Below are 19,882 nucleotides of genomic sequence, written 5' to 3'. Positions count from 1 at the left end.
CTCGCGCGTGGCCACCCACACCAGCTTGCCTGATATATATTCGAGAAATCTGCGCAGCCCAGCTATTCTTCCTGGACGGCCCATAATCCGGGCATGCAAGCCAATGCTCAGCATTTTGGGGCTGCCATGCTCGCCCTCGCGGTAGAGCTCGTCAAAAGAGTCGCGCAGGTACTCAAAAAACTGATTTCCGGTAATATACGCCTGGTAGCCTGCATTTTTGTAGTCGTTCGTGTCCATGGTATAGGGAATGACCAAAAGACCTTCTTGCTTGAGTCCTCCAGGATAAGGCACCCAGTACGACAGGTCGTCATTGTACGCGTCGCCGTACCAGAGGAGCGGCAACCGTAGCTCGGCAAAAGTCTGCGCCAGTATGCTGCGCGATCTCTCTGCCGCCTTGCTGTGGATCATCCCGTAATACCAGCCCCTTGGTGGCCGCCCTGTTGTCTTTTCAATGGCGTGGATGCACCGTTTAACGTTTTCTTTCTCCTCAGCTGCAGTCCATCCGGAACGGTCGACCCACCTCCAGCCGTGAGACGCAACTTCGTGGCCACCACGGACACACGCCTTTCCAACCTGGGGATTTTTCTCCAGTGCCTGTCCAACAGCAAATATAGTCAGTTTCGTGCCGTACTCTTCAAAGAGTCTGAGAACTCGCCATACTCCACAGCGACTGCCGTACTCGTACAGCGACTCGACGTTCACGTCGCGAACGCCGCCCAGAGACGGTTGCACGCCAGGGCCCAGCTCTGTGGCCAGCACCTCGGTGACAGAGTCGCCATTCTCGGGACACACTTCGCTGCCTTCTTCGTAGTTCAGCACAAATGAGAGCGCGATTTTGGCCCCGTTAGGCCATTGTGGATCTGGCGTGGTCTCGCCATAGCCAATGAGATTGCGGGAACCGTACTCCAGTGAGTTTTGCATGAAGGTAGTTTTCTGCTTGTAGATAAGCTATTTATATCGGCTACCGCCGACATCCTCCGACATATATAAAGCATCTCGGCAAGCCGTGTGGCCAATGCCATCGCTACGTCCTGGAATCCTTGCAGCTTTGCCGTGCTTCTTCAACGCCGACGAGACTATTAACTATGACCAGTTTGCGAAACATACGCTGCGTCTTGCTGCGGCAGTTATTATGCCTCCTGTTGTTTCGGGGTCCATGGGCGAGGCCATCCATCTAGAGAGGGAGGAAAGGATTCAGCTGATCAAAACAGCAAGAATAGCACTAGACCAGGCTGGCTTTGCGTCCATGCCTATCATGGCAGGAGCTGGGGCACTTTCCACCAGACAGGCCGTCCAGTATGCGAAGGACGCTGCTTCGGCAGGGGCAGACAGCGTTCTGGTGATTCCACCAGGATACTATGGGCTAGGGGAAGCCAACCTGGAGGCATACTACACCAGCATCGCAAAGCAAAGCCCTATCCCCGTTTTGATCTACAATTTCCCTGCCGTTGCAGGCGGCATCGACATGTCAAGCGACCATATTCTCAGAATTGCCGGAAAAGCACCCAACGTGGCTGGCTGCAAGCTGACCTGTGCCTCCGTTGCCAAGCTGGCCCGGGTTGCCCAGTCACCACTCAGTCCACGAACCACGGGCATTCCCTTTTTCGCCCTATGCGGATTTATTGATTTTCTGCTACCAGGAATAATTGTCGGTGCACAGGGTGCGATCACTGGTGTCCCAAACTTTGCCCCAAAAACTTGTCAGGAACTGTGGGAGCTGTGCCAGAAGCAAATGACTCCGGAAAATTTGACCCAGGCTAACAAGTTGCATCTCCTCGTGTCCAACGCCGATGCGGCAGCATCCAGCGCTGGCATCCCCGGCATGAAGGCTCTACTTCACTATCTTGAAGGCTGTGAACCATATGTCCGCAGTCCACTGCTGCCTGCGTCGGCAATCGCCGCCGAAAAGCTTATCAGTGATCCTGCCACTGTTAGCATTTTGGAGCACGAAAAACAGCTCAGCAGCCGTCGGTAAGTGTCGGCGACCGCCGAGTGCCTGGTGGATACGTATTGATTTAAATACCTAAGTCTGATACTCTCTCTCTAACGATGACCGTGACTATCCAAAGACCCTCCTCCTCGGAACCCCTCTACCCAGACTACTTGCCTTTCTACGACCCGCTCGAGAAAGTCGAGGATATTGGCAAATTTGTCCACCACGACCCTGGCCACAGAGCAGACCCAGCAATGCCGAACCTGCTCAAAACAGCCACAGTCATGGACCGTTCTCCATGTATCGGCACGGAGATTCGCGGCACACATCTTTCACAGCTGACTTCTGCCGGACTGGACGAACTTGCACTTCTTGCTGCGCAGCGTGGAGTCGTCGTTTTCAGAGACCAGGACTATGCAGACATCGGGTTTGAGAGACAGCTCGAGATTGCCCGTCACTTTGGCCCCCTGCACATCCACGGCTGGGCTCCACATCCGGCAAACGGCTCTCCCGAGTTTATGATAATCTACGACGATAAGGACGATCTGCGTGTGAGACGGTCTTGGAAAGGCCGCAGTCCTATTCAGTTCCACTCTGATCAGTCTGCAGAGCCCCAGACCCCAGGAACTACGATTTTGTGCATGCTGGAGTGTCCTCCGACGGCTGGTGGAGACACTATTTTCTCCAGTGGCTACGGAGCTTACGAGCGTCTTTCACCAAAGTTCAGGAAGAGGCTGGAAGGCCTTCGTGCTGTTCATTGCAACGTCGGCGTGGCCAACGCGGAGATTTCCAACAACGGGATGTCTGCAATCCAAAGACGCGACATTTGCCGGACAGAACACCCTGTTGTGGTGGTCCATCCCGTGACCAAGAAGAAGGCTCTTTTCGTGACTCCTGTCTACACGGAGAGCATTGTGGGCATGCAGAAGGAGGAGAGCGACGCTCTGCTTAGCTTTTTGTTTGGTCACATCATCCGTGGACAGGACTTTGCGTGCCGTGTGAGATACGACAAGGGCACCGTTGTGGTCTGGGACCAGAGAATTACCTGCCACTCCCAAACCCTGGACTATCCCGTGGACCAGTACCGTCGACATGGGTTTCGGCTGACGCCGCTGGCCAATCGTCCAATACCTGCAAAAGAGGACTCGGACGATGAGCGGCTCGATGAGTATCTGTACACCTAATCTATGCAGTGTGTCGGCACTTGATGCCGACGAAAAAAATTCCTCGATAAGATAAGATAAGCTATATATAAACCGAAAAAATTGCTAAGTTGGGCATGGAGAAAGGTAGTCCCGTTGAGATCACTCAAGTGTCTGCCGACACAGACTATAAGTCGTCTTATGAGTATCTCCTCGAGCTCGAGGAGCACTATTCTGCCCATGCCCAGGAAAAACGTAGAATGCTGACCAAGATCGATCTGCGCTTGCTTCCTTACCTCTCTCTTTGCTACCTGTGGTGTACGCTCGACAAGTCAAACGCTGGTAATGCAAAATTGTTTGGAGTTCTCACAGACACCAAGATGACCGGCGAACAATTCAACCTGGCCCTCACATGTCTATTTTTCACCTACGGCCTGTTTGAGCCGGTCTCAAATATCGCCCTCAAAAGGTTCGGACCTAGGCTATGGGTGCCTTCCATGATGATTATCTGGGGTGTTGTTGCATTATGCACGGCCTTTGTTAAGTCTTGGCACCAGTACATTGGAATTCGGCTATGCCTCGGAGCGGCAGAAAGTGTTATCTATCCCGGCTCGTACTTCATTCTAAGCTGCTGGTATACCCGCTCCGAGCTGCAGACGAGAATGGGAATTTTCTATGGCGCCAACACGCTTGCCGGAGCGTTCGGTGGAGTTCTGGCTTACGGCATCGGTAATCTCGACCATGCCAGAGGCTGGCGTGCCTGGCGGTGGCTGTTTCTCATTGAAGGAGTGGCAACTGTGTTTGTTGCACTTCTCGGCTATGTCCTCCTTCCAAACTTCCCCGGAGAGAGCAAGATCAGGTTTTTTTCTGACAAAGAGCTGGATTACCTTTATCTGCGGAAAAAGTACGATAACGGGCCGGCAGGATCCAACCAAAAATTTGAGATGAAGCAGGCCTGGAACGCCCTCAAGGACCCGCAAGTCTACTTTCTCATGCTCATGTTTTAGTTTGGAGGCTCTGTGCCAACATATTCTCTTTCATACACCCTGCCAACCATGGTCAAAAACCTTGGCTACTCGGCTATCAGGGCGCAGGCTATGACGACTCCGCCGTATGTTGCGGCCACGATTCTCACTGTATCCATGGCCATTTGGGCTGACCGGTCACAACAGCGCGCTCGTTGCATTATGATTTGCTATACGATTGGCCTTGTGGGTATTATCATTTTATGGATCACAGTCCATCATCCTAACCTGCCGGGCGTGTCATATTTTGCTATTTTCCTTGCGGCTTCTGGTTACCATGCGCAGGCTCCAGGAATCGGCGCCTGGCTGTCTTTGAATATCCCGAACCCAACTAAACGGGCCTCGGCAATTGGCTTTATGATGCTTCTTGGGTCCATTGGAGGTGGCGGAATTGGATCAAATATTTATATCGACTCGCAGGCACCTTACTACCCCCTGGGATTCGGGTTCTCTGTCGGCTGCACGGTTCTTGGTGCAATGATTCCTTGCATGTGCAACTACTTCTATCTGAGATCACAGAACAGGAAACGAGATGCTCTGTCCCAAGAAGAGGTCGACAAATTCTCCCTGGAGGAGCTGGCAGAGCTAGGAGATATGGCCCCTACTTACAGGTACGTGCTATAATATACTCCTTTATCTACTATGGTTTAGTATTTGAGAGTTTAAAATACGAGAAGTAAAATACTTCAGGTGGACGTGAAAGGCTGTGACGCACCCCTATTTGTCCCAGTGCTTGTGCAGTTATTTTCCTTACACTGGAAAGTGTGTAGCCGAGTTGTTCTTGTCAGACTGCTCGAAAGTCTCTGCTTGCGGTAGTGCCAACTGTGCCCAGCTAGGAACGGCGCCCAGCCGCTGTAGTACTCGTTGTAGTTTTGACGAGGACGAATGCATGGCTTGCCATTGGTCAACAGACTGTCTTCACCTTTTCGGGCCCTGCCAGTAACCGCCGCGACACGATTGGAGTTTGATAACGGCTTAATGGCCACATTTTAGCACACCATGCCCTGGAACAGGGTCCCGAAGTCTTTTCTTGGGTTTGGCACGTGCACAAACTCGTCTTTCTCGGTAGCAGGACCGGTCTCACCGCCAATAGGATTTTAGTCCAGCTCAGCCAAAAAAAAGCAAGAGCGAACGTTGAGGAGTAGCCATGCATTCAAAGGAAAGACAGCAGGTTGACATAGCTCTGTTCGATGCAATTTTGAAAAGCTTCGCTCTTGGAAGCTTTGTTACATCCTTATCTGGAAGCGAGAAATTGAGAGTATGCTCTCCAAACAGCAGCTTCGTCTTGACTTTAGTAAAGCCTTCGCGGTTTTAAGCTCGGTTCTGTTCTACAGTGCCTGTGTTAATGCGGCCCTGCGGCCCTGCGGCTGCATTGGTTGCCGACGTGGAAGTCGAGACGAGTAGCACCATTGGTGAGGTTAGAGGCACCGCCGTAACTTTCAACAATCTCCGGAAGCGATGCTTCCTGAAGCACCATATCCACAGTCCACAGGGTCAACAGGGAAACGGCAATGCTGCTGCAGTCGCATATTAACCCAGCAATTTTTTCTTGATCTTCAGGCCATCACGCGTCAGAACCCTGGCATTCGGGCATGTATTCAGATGATTCTCGGGTTAGAAGTGAGTTCTTGATGAAATGACGCCTTTTTGCTCTTTGTGAGCCGAGTTGAGCAATTTCGGTCAATGGTTTAGATTAGGGTAGCTATGGAGGTAGTTGACTTAGTGGCTGAGGTGCTGTTTTTGCTGGTAAGCATAGGCTGTAGCAATTTCTGTTCTCATTGCTGTCAAACAGAAGCGGCTGAGCTTGTACAGGCTGGCCTGTCTGCCGGTGCTAGGCTTTTTTAAGAGGTCTGTCGAGAAGCGAAGAGTCACTTATGTGCTCTTGGCAGTGGTGCTATCATGAATCGCCAGTATTTAGAACGTGTTTTCTCAATTCAAAAATCTCCTGATCTGTGAAGAGGTGCCATACAAGCTATCAGATTGCTGAAGGCAATTGGCTGTCCTCCAGTGGAAGTTGAGACCTAAATCCTGGAAGTCAAGTGCAAGGAAGTAGCAGGAGTTCTTCTAAGTTCTGTGTGACTTCTTGAATCTACTACTAACAGAGACACTCATCAAGACACTGTGCACTTAACGCAGAAAGCACCGCTGTCCAGCAGCCTCTTACAATTTGTGACTCTGAAAGCTTTCCAGACTTCAAAAACTTGTCAAGCGAGACTCAAAATTCAGTTACCACATTCAAAAAAGCAGTTTCTTGAAATATTGAGGCCATGCTTTGTGTGGAGCCTGCCATAGGGCATTACCTCCCAATGGGTACTGCTGATTCATTTTGTTGTGGCTAGATGGCTCCAGGATATTGTCATTTGCCATGACTAAAGCAATACTACCTCATTTCCTAGTGCTGTCTTTGAAGTCTTTTACCAAAACTGAGAATATTTGCACAGTATAGCTCTATATTTGAGGTCTGTCGTATAAATTTGAGGGCGGCCTAAATGTCTCAAGTACTACGTTCCTAATCTCAGTTATATTAGGCCTCTACCTTGTGAAGAACCTTGTATCGCTATTCGCATGAAATATGCAGATTGTACACCTGCATTGGTGTATTCTACTGCGTACAAGACTCTGTTTTTCCCTTGTTAAGCTACCCAGCTCCAGCTCTAGCTTACGATCGCGCTTGCTGGTGCCGGATATCTTATCAGCAAAATTTCCATATTGGGAATACGGTAAATTTAATTTTTTTATTATATTAATTTTGTTCTTTTTCAACGTCTGCTGGTGTACATGCTTGGCGAGATTTGCCACGTAAAACGCAAAACCTTATTCTACGTTCTTGACTCAAAGCCAGACCCTAACCAAGTTACAGTCATTTCCCAATTCCTTTCTTGGGATGTAAAAGCGAGCTTAACATACACAAGTGCACCAGATCATACAGTCTGCGAACGACTCGTCTAAAACATCGCATTAGTGCACGCGAACCCGTTGTCTACAAAATGTCGTCAGCTACAGTACCCAGTTCACAAACGTCCGGCTGCTGAATGCGCGCATGCTAGGAGACAATTATGTACCTGCACACACGTCAACACATTCCACCACGTTCCCATACCAAAGGACTAATATTATTTCCGCAAGATCCAGGCACGTGCTCAAATAACATTCCGAGCTAGCCATTCTCAACAGCCATCTCGCTTAGCCAAACTGTAGCACCATTCCTGAGGATCAACATTCACTATTCATTGACTGCACGTGGACAAAACTCCACAGCTATTAATTCCCCCAGAAGCACCGACTGTAGCTATGCTTTCAAAAATCATTCTCCAAACCCTAGTGATCTCAGCTCTGGCCCTTGCAGAGCTCGATCCCCGAGCAAGTTTGAGCTCCGACCAAAACTCTGCTCTGGATCTGCTCATGCCGTCGCTATTTGGCTGGCAGCATCTGGTCTCCGAAACGGGCCAGAGCATCGAGTGCGCAGTGTGTCAGGCCGCCCTCGTGGCAGTGAACGCTGCCGTTGACGTCGTCGGTGAGGACCTGGCCTTGGAAATTGTCAAGGACATCTGCCACGGTTTCGAGAAAGAAGACGTCTGCGACGGCGTGGTGACAGAGCTCGGGCCTGTGATACTTAAAATGATTACCAGCTCGTCCGACTCTCTGCTGGGGTATGGTGGGGAGCTCATTTGCAATTCGTTCCTCACCACCTGTTCAGACTTTGAGCCGCACACCAAGGACTTTGCGCCGTCTCCCGTCTCCGACGCGGTCATCAACTACGCTTCCAACGCAAGCTCCAACGACCTGCTAACCATTTTGCACATCTCCGACATCCACTACGACCCGAACTACTTGATTGGCTCGGAAGCAGACTGCGACTACCCGCTATGCTGCGAGGCGCGCACTCAGGAGTCCAGCACCGTCAAGACCCCCGCTACCAGGTTTGGTGCTTACCAATGCGACGCTCCGCTGGACCTGGTGCAGAGCTTTGGCGAGAACCTGGAGGCCACCATTGGCGGAGCACCGGACTTTACGCTCTTCACAGGAGACGTTCCGCCTCATAACGTGTGGTATGACAACGAGACGACTGTGATGGAAGCTTTTCGCATCTACAGCACGCTGGCAAAGTACATCAAGTCGCCGCTGTACGGAACAATGGGCAACCACGACACGGCCCCGGTGAACCTCCTGGAGCCGGCAGAAATTGGCAATCTCAGCAACCAGTGGGCGCTCGACGGTCTGGGCAGCTACTTCCAGCAGTGGCTGCCTGCGTCTACCGTGCGGCAATTTGAAGACTCGTATGGTGTGTATGCTGTGCGTCCTGCTCCCGGCCTCAAGCTCATCAACCTTAACACCGTGGACTGCTACAATTTCAACTTCTACGTTCTGTACAACAGCGGTGCGGATCTAGACCCAAACGGCCAGCTGCAGTGGCTGGTGAACGAGCTGAGCGACAGCAAGCTGCGGAACGAGTCTGTGTGGATACAGGGACACATCGCGCCGGGCGACGCCGACTGCATCGTGCCGTGGTCGAACCTGTACAACTCCATCGTGGTGGACTATTCTGACATCATCAAGGCCCAATTCTTCGGCCACAGCCACGAGGACAAATTTATTCTCAACTACGACTCACAGGGCACTGCTGTCGGTGTGCAGTATCTGGCCCCCTCCATCACCACCTACACAGACCTCAACACGGGCTACAGAGTGTACAAGGTGGACCCGACGACGTACGAGGTGGTCGACTCGCTCACGTACTACGCGGACATTGCAGCCACAGGGAACGACACGCCGCCAAAGTGGCAGCTCGAGTACTCCGCCAGGGAATACCATCCGTCGTGGCCGGCTACCAGTCCGCTGAACGCAACGTTCTGGGAGACCGTGCTGCAGGTGTTGGAGGCCAACAACACCGCATTTGAGCTCTACAGCAAGTACATGTCAAAGAGCTCCTCAGCTTCCGCCGTGTGCACCACTGACGGGTGCAAGGAGCAGTACATTGCGCAGATCAAGAGCGGCAACACGCTGAACAAGTATTATGCTCCGCTTATCGACCTCGACGCCGACGCCAATCTGACGGACGTTGCCACGGCTGTCTCCAGTGCGAAACAGGGATCCTCGAGCACCGCTCTGACCAGGAGGTGTTTACATCTCTAGGATTTGCATTTTATTTGTTTATTCGCTAAGACCATGTCTCTGTGTATCAAAGTTTCTGCTTCACTCACGGTGCCTGGAAATACTGCTGCCACCAGGAACGAGATTATCACGCATAAAACGCATTTTTAATCGCCCCTGTCGTATCTCTCACGAGGTCGGCCCCCTGTTGCAGCCGCGCGTTCATCACCATGGCCGTGTGCGGCACCCCTTTATAAATGATAATCTTGCTGTCAATACCGTTCTTTAGCAGCTTTTCGTTATATGCCTCGGCCTCCGACCGCAGCACATCGCACTCGGCGGCCGCAATAAAAGCCGACGGAACGTTCTTAAAGCTCTCGTCCGGGTAGAACAGCGGGCTCGACTCAGGAGTCGTTAGCGTCTCTCCCGCAAGAGGCAGATACAGCTGACGGTACCAGAGCATTTTGGCAGCAGGCAGCTGCGGAGTGTGTTCGTTTTCTCTCCAGGACGGTTGTGTCTCGCTCGTCGCCGAGTTGTCTGTCACGGGGACAACCAACACCTGGAATTTCAGCGGCGGGTACTTTTCGCTCACAGCAGAGCTGGCGTACTTATGCGTCATAATGGCAGCCAGGTTGCCGCCAGCAGACGATCCGGCAACACAGACTTTTGTATTATCTATAGGGAGATCTTTGGTGTCCATCACGTACAACAGGGCCTCAAACGCGTCCTCAACACAAGCAGGGAACGGGAACTCGGGAGCCAGTCGGTAGTCGACGGTGATGACGAGACATTCAGCCTTGTCGGCCAAATGCGTGCAGTACGAGTTTTCCGTGTCGATGCCGCCAAGAACCCAGCCGCCACCGTGGTACCACACCGTGCATGGCCAGCCCGCGGCGGGCCTGGTGCCCTGGGGGATAAATACCCTGGCCGGGATCGGCTTCTCTGCCGAGGTGTATTTTCGAGGGATTTGAATATCGTAGATCTGCGCCATCTCTTTAGGAGGAGCCTGCCCGGGGATCACGTTTCCACCGGCTTTGGTTTTTTCGAGCGGGAACTTGTGCGTCTCAAGAATGTCTGGCCTGTTGCACAGTTCTTCCTCAAAGAACTTGATGTACTGCGGGTCGAGTTTGCCGGCCATTGAGGGGTGGATCTTGAGCGGGAGCTCGCTCAGCGGCTCGGGCCACGAGTTGTCAGGATTGAGGGTGACAGAGTAGGGAGACATAACGTTGGCTGATAAATGTCGAGCGGACGGAGCTGTTATATATTTCCTCTATTTTTCCATTTCCGCTTATCGTGCGGAGTTAATTTTGCGGCGGTGGGGGCGCAGGTGCGCGCGCAGTGATAAAAAGACGGACAAAATTATTCACCTTATACGTATCGCGATGAAATACCCATCTGAACTCACCGCTCTGCCCAACAAAGAAGAACTGCTCAAAGCGTACAAAGGTGTTAGCATTGAGTCCCTGCCTACTCCTGCCTTTGTGGTCGACAGGGCAACGTTCCAGAGAAACTCGGACAAAATGCTCGAGAACGCGCACAACCTCGGCGCCGATTTCCGTGCCCACGTTAAGACTCACAAAACCCTCGAGGGAACAGCACTGCAGCTCGGCACAGGCAAGTACAAGACCGACAAAATTGTCGTGTCGACGCTCAGAGAGGCGTGGGGTCTCCTGCCGCTTATCTCTAAGGGCTTGATAAAGGACATTCTTTTCAGTCTGCCGGTCGTTTCCAGCCGTCTGGAAGAGCTTGCAGAGCTGGGCAGCAAAGTAGAGAATCTGCGTTTGATGGTGGACAACCTGGAGCAGCTGGACATTCTGGCTGCGTACAGCAAAAAACACTCGCTGTCCAGAAAATGGAGCGTCTTCATCAAAATCAACATGGGCACCAACAGAGCGGGCTTTCTGCCTAGCTCAGTGGGAGAGCTCCTTGAGAAAATTCTCAAGACAGACACCACCCAGACGGTCTCGCTTTACGGCTTTTACTGCCATGCGGGCCACTCGTATACCTCTAAAAACTTTGAGCAGGCCCAATCCTTCTTGATTTCTGAGATCTCGAGCGTGAACGAGGCATGCAAAGAGGCGCTCAAGTTTGACAAGTCTCTGAAGCTCCAGATGTCTGTTGGGGCCACTCCGACGGCCCACGCGGCTGAAAAGTTTGACCTCAGCACTGTGGGCCAGCTGTTTGGTAATCTGGAGCTCCATGCCGGAAATTATCCATTCTGCGACCTGCAGCAGCTGGCCACAGGCTGCATCGAGGTCTCTGATGTTGCTTGCAAGGTTATCGCTGAGGTAGTCTCTGCCTACCCCGGAAGAGGCTCCAAGGCTCCCGGCGAGCAACTGATCAACGCGGGCGTCATAGCGCTAGCACGCGAGTCTGGCCCGCTGCCTGGGTTTGGAAAAATCGTGTCTCCGCCAGGGTACGAAAACTGGGCTGTTGGACGGCTCAGCCAGGAGCACGGGATCCTGACGCCTGTGGACGAGAAAGACACGAAGCTGATTCCTATAGGCACCGTTGTCAGCATTATCCCGCAGCACAGCTGTATCACAGCAGCGTCGTATCCATGGTACTACGTTGTTGAGGACGGCAACACGGTGGTGGATATTTGGGTGCCATATAGGGGATGGTAGTATGTAGCTATAAAGAGTCCTCAATTTTAGAGAGCCGTTCAAATAGCGGCAGGTGTTTTTTCCACACGTCCATGTCCATCGAGTGGTTGAGTGGGGGCCGTCCGCGCTCGGTTTCTCCCAAGCCGTACTTGTACTTGAGAGCGTACTTGAGACCGATCAGGTTGGTGGCAGCCGTCATCTCGTTGATTCTCGTGATCATGTCCTGCAGCTCCAGCGCCTCCTTGTATCTGCGCGCTTTGTACAGTTCCATGATTCTGAGGAGACATTTGGGGAAGACGTTGGAAAATCCGTCGATTGCTCCGCTCACATTCACAGAAAGCGACGGAACAAGAACCTGTCCGACGCCTGAGAGAGGAGTGAAGTCGGACGCCTTGAGCTTGTCGTTCTGGCCCAGCATCGTGTACAGCGGGAAGTTGAAGTTGGTCAGCTTGCAACCGACAATATTCTTGTGCATCCCAATCCTGGAAAATGTCTCGCCCGTCAGATCAATGCCGTTTTGGACCCCCGGATAGTTGTACACGACTATTGGCAGCGGCGACTTGTCTGCCAGGTCGTGAAACCAGGCCTCCAGACCGTGCTGGGTAGTGATTGCAGAGCCGTAGTAGCCAGGGACAAGCACGGTCATCATATCGGCGCCGTTTTCCTTGTAGGCAGCAGCCTGGTGGCAGAGCTCAGGAACGCAAGATCCGACACCGCCTGCTAGGACTTTGAACGAGGAATCAGGAACAGCGTCTTTAATCGACTTCACAATGGCAGCTCTTTCTTCCAAAGGCAAGTGGACTGCTTCGCCCGTGGAGCCTCCGACCAAGACCCCCGAGATGCCGCTGCGATAGAGCAGCCGCGCGTGCTCCTGCTGCGTGGCAATGTCGAGAGACTGGGCCGAGTCGTTTTTGAAAAATGTTGGCACCGGAGAGTAGATGCCGTCCTTGAGTGTCTTTTCCAGTGTCATTGGAGAATATAGTGAGCTGAGAGTTTGGCAGCTTGGTCTTTTTTTCTTGCGATAAATATACCCTCCACCACTGAGGAGATAGATTGTGGGGGGCGTCACATAGTTAATTATCTTCGTACATATTCATGCAGAAAACCACGGGGCTGCCCATGCTTCTTTGGGCGCAGTTGCGGAGAAGTTTCGCGTACTCACGACCAATTTCCCACTTGCCATTCTTGTAGCCAGCGGCAAGGGCGAGCAGCAACCCCACCATGTAATTTATGTGCGAAATTCGGGGCAGAGTGGCTGCGTACTCGGCCACGGCCTTTTTGTACTCGTCTGGGTCCATCTGGTTAAGCTTCCGAAACGGAATCCCGGTCTCCTTGACAAGTGCTGTCCGGATTCGCCGCAAGTACGCGTACGCGTCCTCCATCGCGGGGGCATAGTCACCGTCTAGCTCGATCTTGGATTCTGGCGACATAAACCGCGACTCTGGACCGTAGTTGTAAAACGTATATGCCCACAGCGACAATGTCGCCGACACAATCACGTTCGGCCGGTAAATAAACGGGTCTTTGTCCGGCTCGTAGACGTAATTCACCTGGTCAGTGCTGTTTTCCGGCGAGAGCATCATCTCGAAGAGCAGGATGTACGAGTTGACTGCGCAGATTGCGCCCGCGGCTGACTGCGCCCACTTGGCGATCCGACGCACCACCACATCGTAGTCCTCCGTCAGGACCGGCACGTTCATCCGTTTCGGTGCCCCCGCGTAAACTATGTAGTCGTAGTGGGTGATCCAGAGATGGATCTGTGCGGAATGGTATTCGGGAAATTTGCACCTGGTATCCTGGGCGTGGAATGAGGGCGGCAATAGCGCCGGTCCGCTGTCCGCGTGGTAGAGACAGGAACCTGCATGGCAGCAGCTTCGCTGCGGTAACTGCACTCTCCAATGGTCCAAAGCTGATGCAATGCTGGCCTTCCAGTTTTCGCGCTTTGAGTCCCAGCCCAGCAGCGTCAGCTGCGACTCTTTCTGGCTCATCTGGATGTTGAGATTGAGCAGGCCCGCAAGCAGGATTTTGCGGCCAAAAGGACCTGTTTGGACCGGCTCGTTGCGGAGCAGCCGAGTAAGAGCGTCGGTGAAAATTGGCATCTGCATCACAGACGCCGGAGCGTTATTCCGGTCGAAGTTGTCGTACTCCCACAAATCGTCCGGACACGGCAGCGAGAGCTTTATCTGGCTGTCGTAAATGCTGACTGGGTGGCCGTAGACGACTGCGTGGATGGTGTCGATGTAAAAAGACATCCACGCAGCGCGTTTCATAGACTCGCTCTCGATCCATGTCGTCCACAAGCTGTTCGAGTGGCTCGGGTCGGCGCTGCGTCCCTTGAGTGGGTCGCCCCCCAAAATCGGGCTTCTGCGCAGAAGCTGGATCTTGGTGCCGTTGTATATACATGCTCGCTCGTGCAGCCGGCGCGACGTCTTTGTGATCTCGTACGTCTCCAGCATGAGCAGGCTCTGGATCACCCACGAGCTGCAGCCGGGCTTGGCCTCGTCGCACGAGAAAATCAACCACCGTAGCGGGTACGCGATCAAGTCCGCAAGGCCGTCGGGATCGCCGAGCTCCACGTCCTCCGGGATAGGGCACTTCTTGGCAAAGGAAGCCCCGATCATCACCATGGCCAGCAGAAGCAGCGGGTGGACCTGGAACGTGGAGAAAGACGGTCTGTGGAGAATGGGGTACTGCGGATGGTACATTTGCCAGTACAGTTTTAGATAGAAGTGCACCTTGGAAACCTCAAAGTCTGGATGTCCTTCGAGCATCGGCAGCCGCTGCGACATGTGCAGCAGGATGTTCTCGTCTACGTCGGTCTGGTAGTTGGCGTTGGGGAACTCGGGGGTGATGGCCAGCACCTCGTTGAGCATTGTGGCGGTGTCCGCACCGAGCTGGTGGTAATCGGCGAACAACGGGCCCTGAGAGGTTTGGTGGTCGGCGTGGGTGGGCGAGACCTCTGTCAGATCGTGCATGATCCAGCGTATCAGGCGGGACGGCGAGAATGTCGGTGAAACAAGCGCAGGGTCCCCCACGTTGGTGGCAAAAGGCCCGATCTGCGATGTGGGCTGCGAAATCACCTCCTTACCAGCGGAGTCTGAGCTCTCTGTTGACACCGTCTGCCCAGCGGGTGGAGAGCCTTCCTGCCGCGCGCCGTCAGCCTCACCGGAGGCGCTCTCTGGCAGCTGGCTCCCCCGATCGAGCCGACGAAAGTGCCGGTTCTGGTGCTTAGTCTTGATGTCCAGCCGTGTAAACTGTGCGGTGCATCCTGGGACCTCGCAACGGAAGCGGCCTTCGGAAGTGTGATTTCGCGCGTGCCGTTTCACGTGGTCAGACCGCGAAAACTGCTTGCCACACCCGGGGAACTCGCACACGTACAGCCCCAATTTTCGAGGGCCTCTTTTCCTTGGGGCCTGCTGCATCTGGTGGTGCACCACTGGAAAAAATAAAAAATAGTGGCGGCCCAGGGGACAGACCTTCCCCCCACCCAAGTCTCGGCTATGTTCTATCACACTATCCAAGATACGCTTGAGTGCTATTATCTGCCAAGTTTTTCTCTCTGCTGATTCCATCGCGGTTGGCAACGTTATCTCCCCACGCCTCGGTGGGGGACTCGATAAGAAATCGCATATACGGGGTAAATTATAAATAGCGATGCACCATGGCAGCAATCACTCAACCATGAATCCCAAACTGCACGAAACAGTTGACGTCGTGTCCCTTGAGCAGCGCGTCACCGACGACAAAGAACCCGTTCCCGGCGATCCAGTGCGCGTGCTAGACCACAAGCTGGAGCGTCGTATCTGCTGGAAGTTTGACATCAGGATCCTGCCGCTCATCACGGTAATGTATCTGTTCAATGCTCTAGACAAGGGCAATATTTCCAACGCGAAAACAGACAAGCTGGACGTGGATTTGGGCATCAAGGGCCAGCAGTGGAACAACATGCTCTCCATCTTCTATATCCCGTTTGTGCTGTGCGCCTTTCCGCTCTCGCTGCTGATCAAACGCTACAACGCTGCCAACGTGATTCCATGCTTGATGTTCACCTTTGGCAGCATCACGCTGCTTGCTGTGTCGGTGTTCAACTACGGCTCGCTCATGGCGGCGAGGTGGTTTCTCGGGATGTGCGAGTCGGCTTTTTTCCCCGGCATCATCTACTACCTGAGTACGTTCTACCGCCGTGGCGAGCTGGCCAGACGGCTGTCGATCTTTTACGCCGCCGCCAACATCGCCAACGCGTTCTCGGGGCTGCTGGCGTTCGGCGTGTTCCAGATTAAAACGGACAGACTCCACGGGTGGCAGATTCTGTTCTTGATCGAGGGTGGAGCTACCGTGATTGTTGCGGTGTTTGCGTTCTTCTACCTGCCGCGGACGGTCGAAAAAGCGGCGTTTCTTACCGAGGAAGAGCGCGAGTGCGCCGTCTGGCGCATCCGCACAGACTCGTCCTCGCTGTCCACCGAGAAAGTGTCGCTCAGGGACGCCGCCAAGGTGTTCAAGCATCCGGTCGCCATAGCGTGGATGTTTGAAGAGATCTTCATCGGAGTGCCGCTCAACTCCATCAACAACTGGTTCCCGCAGATCATTCAGTCGCTCGGCAAGGGCGCTGTCATGACAAACCTGTACACGGTTGCGCCTAACGTGTGGGGCGCCGTGGCTCTGATTTTCTGGTGCTTTGCTTCGGACCTGCTGCGCGTGCGGTCCGTTTTCATCATCCTGGCCGTGGCCTCCACGCTGATCGGATTCGTCGTGTTTGGTTGCATCGACACGCAGGCACACATTGGCGTCGCATACTTCTCGTGTTTCCTGATGACTACCGGCTCGTCCGCTTCGTCGGTGCTCACTTCGACCTGGTACAACAACAATACGCCGAACGAGAACAGAAGAGTGGTGATCTCTGCCGTCGGCGTGCCGCTGGCAAACGCGGCGGGGCTGATCTCGACCAACATCTTCCGCGCAAAGGACGCGCCGAAATATGTGCCCGCTCTGGGTATCACGGCCGGGTTTGGCGGTGCTGCTATCATCGTGGTGGCCAGTATTTTGGTCTTCATGGTGGTGGACAATCGTCGCCGAAACAGGGCGCAGGGCGTCTCCTGGACGTACAGAGACGTCCCCACGTACTTGCTTGCCGAAGGCCCTTCGAACCCAAACTACAGATGGATGTTCTAAGTATTTTATTAATCTAGTGTGGCCACTGCTTCCAGCTCGTATTTAATAGCTGCATCCATAAATGCAACCACGACACAGCTTCTGGCCGGTTTTTGCGGGAAATACTGGCCGTAGATCTCGTTGACGACTTTGGAGTACTCTGCGTGGGAGATGAACATGGTCACCTTGAACACCTTGTCGAGAGAGGAGCCGGCAGCCCTGAGCACGTTCTCGAGGTTTTTGATGGCCAGGTGCACCTGATCCTCGACCTTTTCTGGGGTTTCGCCGGTGGCGTAGTTCGAGCCAATAATGCCCGACGTGAACACGTGGCCGTTGCTCACAAAGCCCGGCGAGAGCACCGGATGTTCCTTGCCCTGGATGGAGTCCCAGCTAATTTTTTCAGCAACCATTTTGCTGCAACGGAGATCTGGCGAGGATTATATAATGTCGGCGGTGGTGGGGTAGATTATTTTTGCCCGCTCTGCCTTCTCCAGCTAGTGGGGGTGGTGGTGGCTGAGAAGTGTGGCTAGTGAGATCATGTGCGGCGGTGAACGTAATTAGTTAGCTGTACGGTCAATCTCGAAGATGCTCAACCGTGAGCACGTACATCGGGCACGTAAAAGTGCCCAAACCGTATCCAACACACCAGAAAATGACAGAAATAGCTCTGGCACCGTTTGCCATTCTATCGTCGAGCCGGCCAAGAAGCTCGCCTTGAGTCTAGCACCAAGCGCTGCCATCAGCAAATGAGCCTGGTCGACTAGAACTCCCCAAGAGCTCAGAAGTGCCAGCATAGCACGAACAAAGCTTCTCCAGGCCACCATTCCAATCCGCTCAAGTCAACCCTTCAGCTGCGTTTGCGACGTTAACATCGCTGCCGGTGGCAGACTCTACATCAACGCCATTGCGGTGCTTCCGAGAGATTATCATCGGGAAAACTTGCAAACTCGGGCCGAACTCATGCATCGTCACTGCAGACCAAACGCTGGATACAAAGGCCAAGGCGATGGCGCGGACCTCTTCCACAGCGTGATTGTCGGCGACATCTGCTGGATAGCTGCGAATGCAACCACTTTATCAGGAGTGGCTCCGGACGACCACAGTCTTTGAGAGGAACAGTGGTGTGGTTGCTGCGCAAGCAAGAACCATGTTCAAGCTGATAAGAGACAATTGACGTTAATTAGTTGCTTGGTGCATCCGCGAATGTGTAGCCGATTTTTGAAAATGCATACAAAATCCCAGATAAGCTGATAACGGTTGCATGTTGCTTATCTTGGGGCAAAAATAAAGGATATAAGTTTCACGGTCAGTCCGTCCTACACCCAATGAAAGAAGCTAAAGTCACTGTCGACGTCGAGTACCACAGTACTCACTCTGAGGAGCTGGTTCTGGGCGAGCCATCTGTCGCAGCGAGACTATTTTATGCCCAAAGATCGCTGGAAAAGCAGTACCAGGAAGTGCGTTCAGAGTCCTCGATAGGCTGGTGGCACGACTGGGTGCACAGCACGCTCCACATCAAGTCGCTCAGGGCCAAGACTGACACGTACCAGACGTGGAAGAATGAAAGGCTGGCGATCCGGTCGTCGCACTGGCTGGCCTGTGCCGGCCTGCTCACCTCGGAAATCATGGGAGCCACGCTCATCCCCAACTCGTACTCGCTTGTGGGGTACGTTCCCGGAAACCTGATCCTGGTGGTGTGTTTCTTCCTCACTCTGATAGCCGGTGGAATCTGCTGGTGGCTGTTTCTTCTGTTCGACTCGCCAGAGTACCCGGTCAAGTCTTTTTCCGAGATTGCCAAGATCCTCGGCGGCGAGACATGGGCGCAGATCGTCATCTTTCTCCAGGTCATCGCCATGCTGCTCACGGGCGCAAACATAGCAATCAGCTCGCTCGAGTCGATGGTCATTCTGCAAGATGCGAGGTACTGCTGGACAGGCCTGCTGATTGCTCTGTGTGTTGCCCTCGGGGTTATCTCAAGCCTGAAAACGTTCAGCAACATCGGGAAGTTCTGTCTCGCCGTGTCTGCCATCAACTACGTGAACCTGTTCGTGCAGATGGGCTACTTTGGGGAGCCAAACTGGGCCAACGCAAAGCACCTGCTCGGCCTCGACAAAGACACCATCGTGACGTACGTGGTGGCCCCACAGTCGCTCGTCAACAAGCTCGTGGCGGTCTCCAACATCTCGTACGTTTTCGCCGGCTCTGTGGTGTTCCCGGAAATCATCTCGGAGATGAAGAGACCCTGGGACTTCTGGAAGTCCATGGTCGCCGCCCAGAGCGCCATCGTGTGCGTCTACCTCATCTACGGCAACTACGTGTACGCAAAACAGGGCCAGTTCTCAAACTCGCCGTCCGTCTTCGGCCTCTCCGACACGACGGCCCTCAAGGGTCTCGCGGTGGTCACGTTCCTCGTGGGTGTGTTCCAGGCTGTGTTCTACGGTCACGTGAACACCAAGATCGTCTACAAGAACTACCTGCCGCGGATATTCCCCGACCTCGACATCCGCAGCAGGAGGGGCCAGCTGCTGTGGTACCTGGCCACAGCCGTCGTCTGGCTGATCATCTACATTGTGGCGACCGGCGTTCCGAACGTGGCTTCCATCTCGGCGTTCACGTCTGCGCTGACGATGATCCCGCTGACGTACGTGATCCCGTTCTGGTTCTACATCTGGGCGGCGTTCATGAAGACCAACGCCGAGCTCATTGAGGACTACAACGAGGCCACCATGGAGGCCACCGGCTACGAGCGGCCGTTCGCGGTGTTTTTCAGGAACGGCTTCCGGAAGCACGGCTGGATCACAGTCTTCTACGTTTGTCTGACGCTTGCGTCGCTCTCCTTTGCCGGCCTGGGTATCTATGGGTCTATTGAGTACATGAAGGCCATTTTCGCGACTACTCCGGCCACCTCGTTTTCGTGCACGTCCCCAATATAATCTG

At 53.6% G+C, this 19,882-nt stretch overlaps 15 protein-coding genes across 15 annotated transcripts; 9 read left to right on the top strand and 6 right to left on the bottom strand.

Annotated features, from left to right (window-relative positions):
• Window positions 1-107: 107 nt before the first annotated feature.
• On the bottom strand, window positions 108-921 carry KL911_001536 (uncharacterized protein; the record flags this gene model as incomplete). The annotated part of the gene is made up of 2 exons (XM_043196505.1): window positions 108-135; window positions 200-921. 2 exons carry the CDS (start codon window positions 919-921, stop codon window positions 108-110), a joined length of 750 nt encoding a protein of 249 aa, XP_043056109.1.
• A 94-nt stretch (window positions 922-1,015) lies between these two features.
• On the top strand, window positions 1,016-1,975 carry KL911_001535 (uncharacterized protein; the record flags this gene model as incomplete). Its single annotated transcript, XM_043196504.1, has 1 exon — window positions 1,016-1,975. One exon carries the CDS (start codon window positions 1,016-1,018, stop codon window positions 1,973-1,975), a length of 960 nt encoding a protein of 319 aa, XP_043056108.1.
• A 74-nt stretch (window positions 1,976-2,049) lies between these two features.
• On the top strand, window positions 2,050-3,117 carry KL911_001534 (uncharacterized protein; the record flags this gene model as incomplete). Its single annotated transcript, XM_043196503.1, has 1 exon — window positions 2,050-3,117. One exon carries the CDS (start codon window positions 2,050-2,052, stop codon window positions 3,115-3,117), a length of 1,068 nt encoding a protein of 355 aa, XP_043056107.1.
• A 95-nt stretch (window positions 3,118-3,212) lies between these two features.
• Window positions 3,213-4,082, top strand: KL911_001533 (uncharacterized protein; the record flags this gene model as incomplete). Its single annotated transcript, XM_043196502.1, has 1 exon — window positions 3,213-4,082. The coding sequence occupies one exon, from the start codon at window positions 3,213-3,215 to the stop codon at window positions 4,080-4,082; it is 870 nt and encodes a 289-aa protein (XP_043056106.1).
• Window positions 4,083-4,130: 48 nt separating this feature from the next.
• On the top strand, window positions 4,131-4,724 carry KL911_001532 (uncharacterized protein; the record flags this gene model as incomplete). The annotated part of the gene is made up of 1 exon (XM_043196501.1): window positions 4,131-4,724. One exon carries the CDS (start codon window positions 4,131-4,133, stop codon window positions 4,722-4,724), a length of 594 nt encoding a protein of 197 aa, XP_043056105.1.
• A 126-nt stretch (window positions 4,725-4,850) lies between these two features.
• Window positions 4,851-5,577, bottom strand: KL911_001531 (uncharacterized protein; the record flags this gene model as incomplete). The annotated part of the gene is made up of 2 exons (XM_043196500.1): window positions 4,851-5,012; window positions 5,485-5,577. 2 exons carry the CDS (start codon window positions 5,575-5,577, stop codon window positions 4,851-4,853), a joined length of 255 nt encoding a protein of 84 aa, XP_043056104.1.
• Window positions 5,578-7,391: 1,814 nt separating this feature from the next.
• KL911_001530 (uncharacterized protein) lies at window positions 7,392-9,233 on the top strand (the record flags this gene model as incomplete). The annotated part of the gene is made up of 1 exon (XM_043196499.1): window positions 7,392-9,233. The coding sequence occupies one exon, from the start codon at window positions 7,392-7,394 to the stop codon at window positions 9,231-9,233; it is 1,842 nt and encodes a 613-aa protein (XP_043056103.1).
• A 106-nt stretch (window positions 9,234-9,339) lies between these two features.
• On the bottom strand, window positions 9,340-10,413 carry KL911_001529 (uncharacterized protein; the record flags this gene model as incomplete). Its single annotated transcript, XM_043196497.1, has 1 exon — window positions 9,340-10,413. The coding sequence occupies one exon, from the start codon at window positions 10,411-10,413 to the stop codon at window positions 9,340-9,342; it is 1,074 nt and encodes a 357-aa protein (XP_043056102.1).
• A 160-nt stretch (window positions 10,414-10,573) lies between these two features.
• Window positions 10,574-11,818, top strand: KL911_001528 (uncharacterized protein; the record flags this gene model as incomplete). Its single annotated transcript, XM_043196496.1, has 1 exon — window positions 10,574-11,818. One exon carries the CDS (start codon window positions 10,574-10,576, stop codon window positions 11,816-11,818), a length of 1,245 nt encoding a protein of 414 aa, XP_043056101.1.
• A 7-nt stretch (window positions 11,819-11,825) lies between these two features.
• On the bottom strand, window positions 11,826-12,767 carry KL911_001527 (uncharacterized protein; the record flags this gene model as incomplete). The annotated part of the gene is made up of 1 exon (XM_043196495.1): window positions 11,826-12,767. One exon carries the CDS (start codon window positions 12,765-12,767, stop codon window positions 11,826-11,828), a length of 942 nt encoding a protein of 313 aa, XP_043056100.1.
• Window positions 12,768-12,870: 103 nt separating this feature from the next.
• KL911_001526 (uncharacterized protein) lies at window positions 12,871-15,219 on the bottom strand (the record flags this gene model as incomplete). The annotated part of the gene is made up of 1 exon (XM_043196494.1): window positions 12,871-15,219. The coding sequence occupies one exon, from the start codon at window positions 15,217-15,219 to the stop codon at window positions 12,871-12,873; it is 2,349 nt and encodes a 782-aa protein (XP_043056099.1).
• Window positions 15,220-15,478: 259 nt separating this feature from the next.
• KL911_001525 (uncharacterized protein) lies at window positions 15,479-16,966 on the top strand (the record flags this gene model as incomplete). The annotated part of the gene is made up of 1 exon (XM_043196493.1): window positions 15,479-16,966. The coding sequence occupies one exon, from the start codon at window positions 15,479-15,481 to the stop codon at window positions 16,964-16,966; it is 1,488 nt and encodes a 495-aa protein (XP_043056098.1).
• Window positions 16,967-16,974: 8 nt separating this feature from the next.
• KL911_001524 (uncharacterized protein) lies at window positions 16,975-17,355 on the bottom strand (the record flags this gene model as incomplete). The annotated part of the gene is made up of 1 exon (XM_043196492.1): window positions 16,975-17,355. The coding sequence occupies one exon, from the start codon at window positions 17,353-17,355 to the stop codon at window positions 16,975-16,977; it is 381 nt and encodes a 126-aa protein (XP_043056097.1).
• Window positions 17,356-17,597: 242 nt separating this feature from the next.
• KL911_001523 (uncharacterized protein) lies at window positions 17,598-18,055 on the top strand (the record flags this gene model as incomplete). Its single annotated transcript, XM_043196491.1, has 2 exons — window positions 17,598-17,635; window positions 17,710-18,055. The coding sequence occupies 2 exons, from the start codon at window positions 17,598-17,600 to the stop codon at window positions 18,053-18,055; spliced, it is 384 nt and encodes a 127-aa protein (XP_043056096.1).
• A 215-nt stretch (window positions 18,056-18,270) lies between these two features.
• On the top strand, window positions 18,271-19,878 carry KL911_001522 (uncharacterized protein; the record flags this gene model as incomplete). Its single annotated transcript, XM_043196490.1, has 1 exon — window positions 18,271-19,878. One exon carries the CDS (start codon window positions 18,271-18,273, stop codon window positions 19,876-19,878), a length of 1,608 nt encoding a protein of 535 aa, XP_043056095.1.
• Window positions 19,879-19,882: the final 4 nt, after the last annotated feature.

This window comes from Ogataea haglerorum, assembly GCF_019207285.1.
Source record: "Ogataea haglerorum isolate 81-453-3 chromosome Unknown 81-453-3_NODE_3_length_672639_cov_96.912891, whole genome shotgun sequence".
Classification (NCBI taxonomy): Eukaryota; Fungi; Ascomycota; class Pichiomycetes; order Pichiales; family Pichiaceae; genus Ogataea; species Ogataea haglerorum.
Note: the sequence above shows the minus strand (reverse complement) of the source record. Positions and strands in the feature narration are given on the sequence as shown.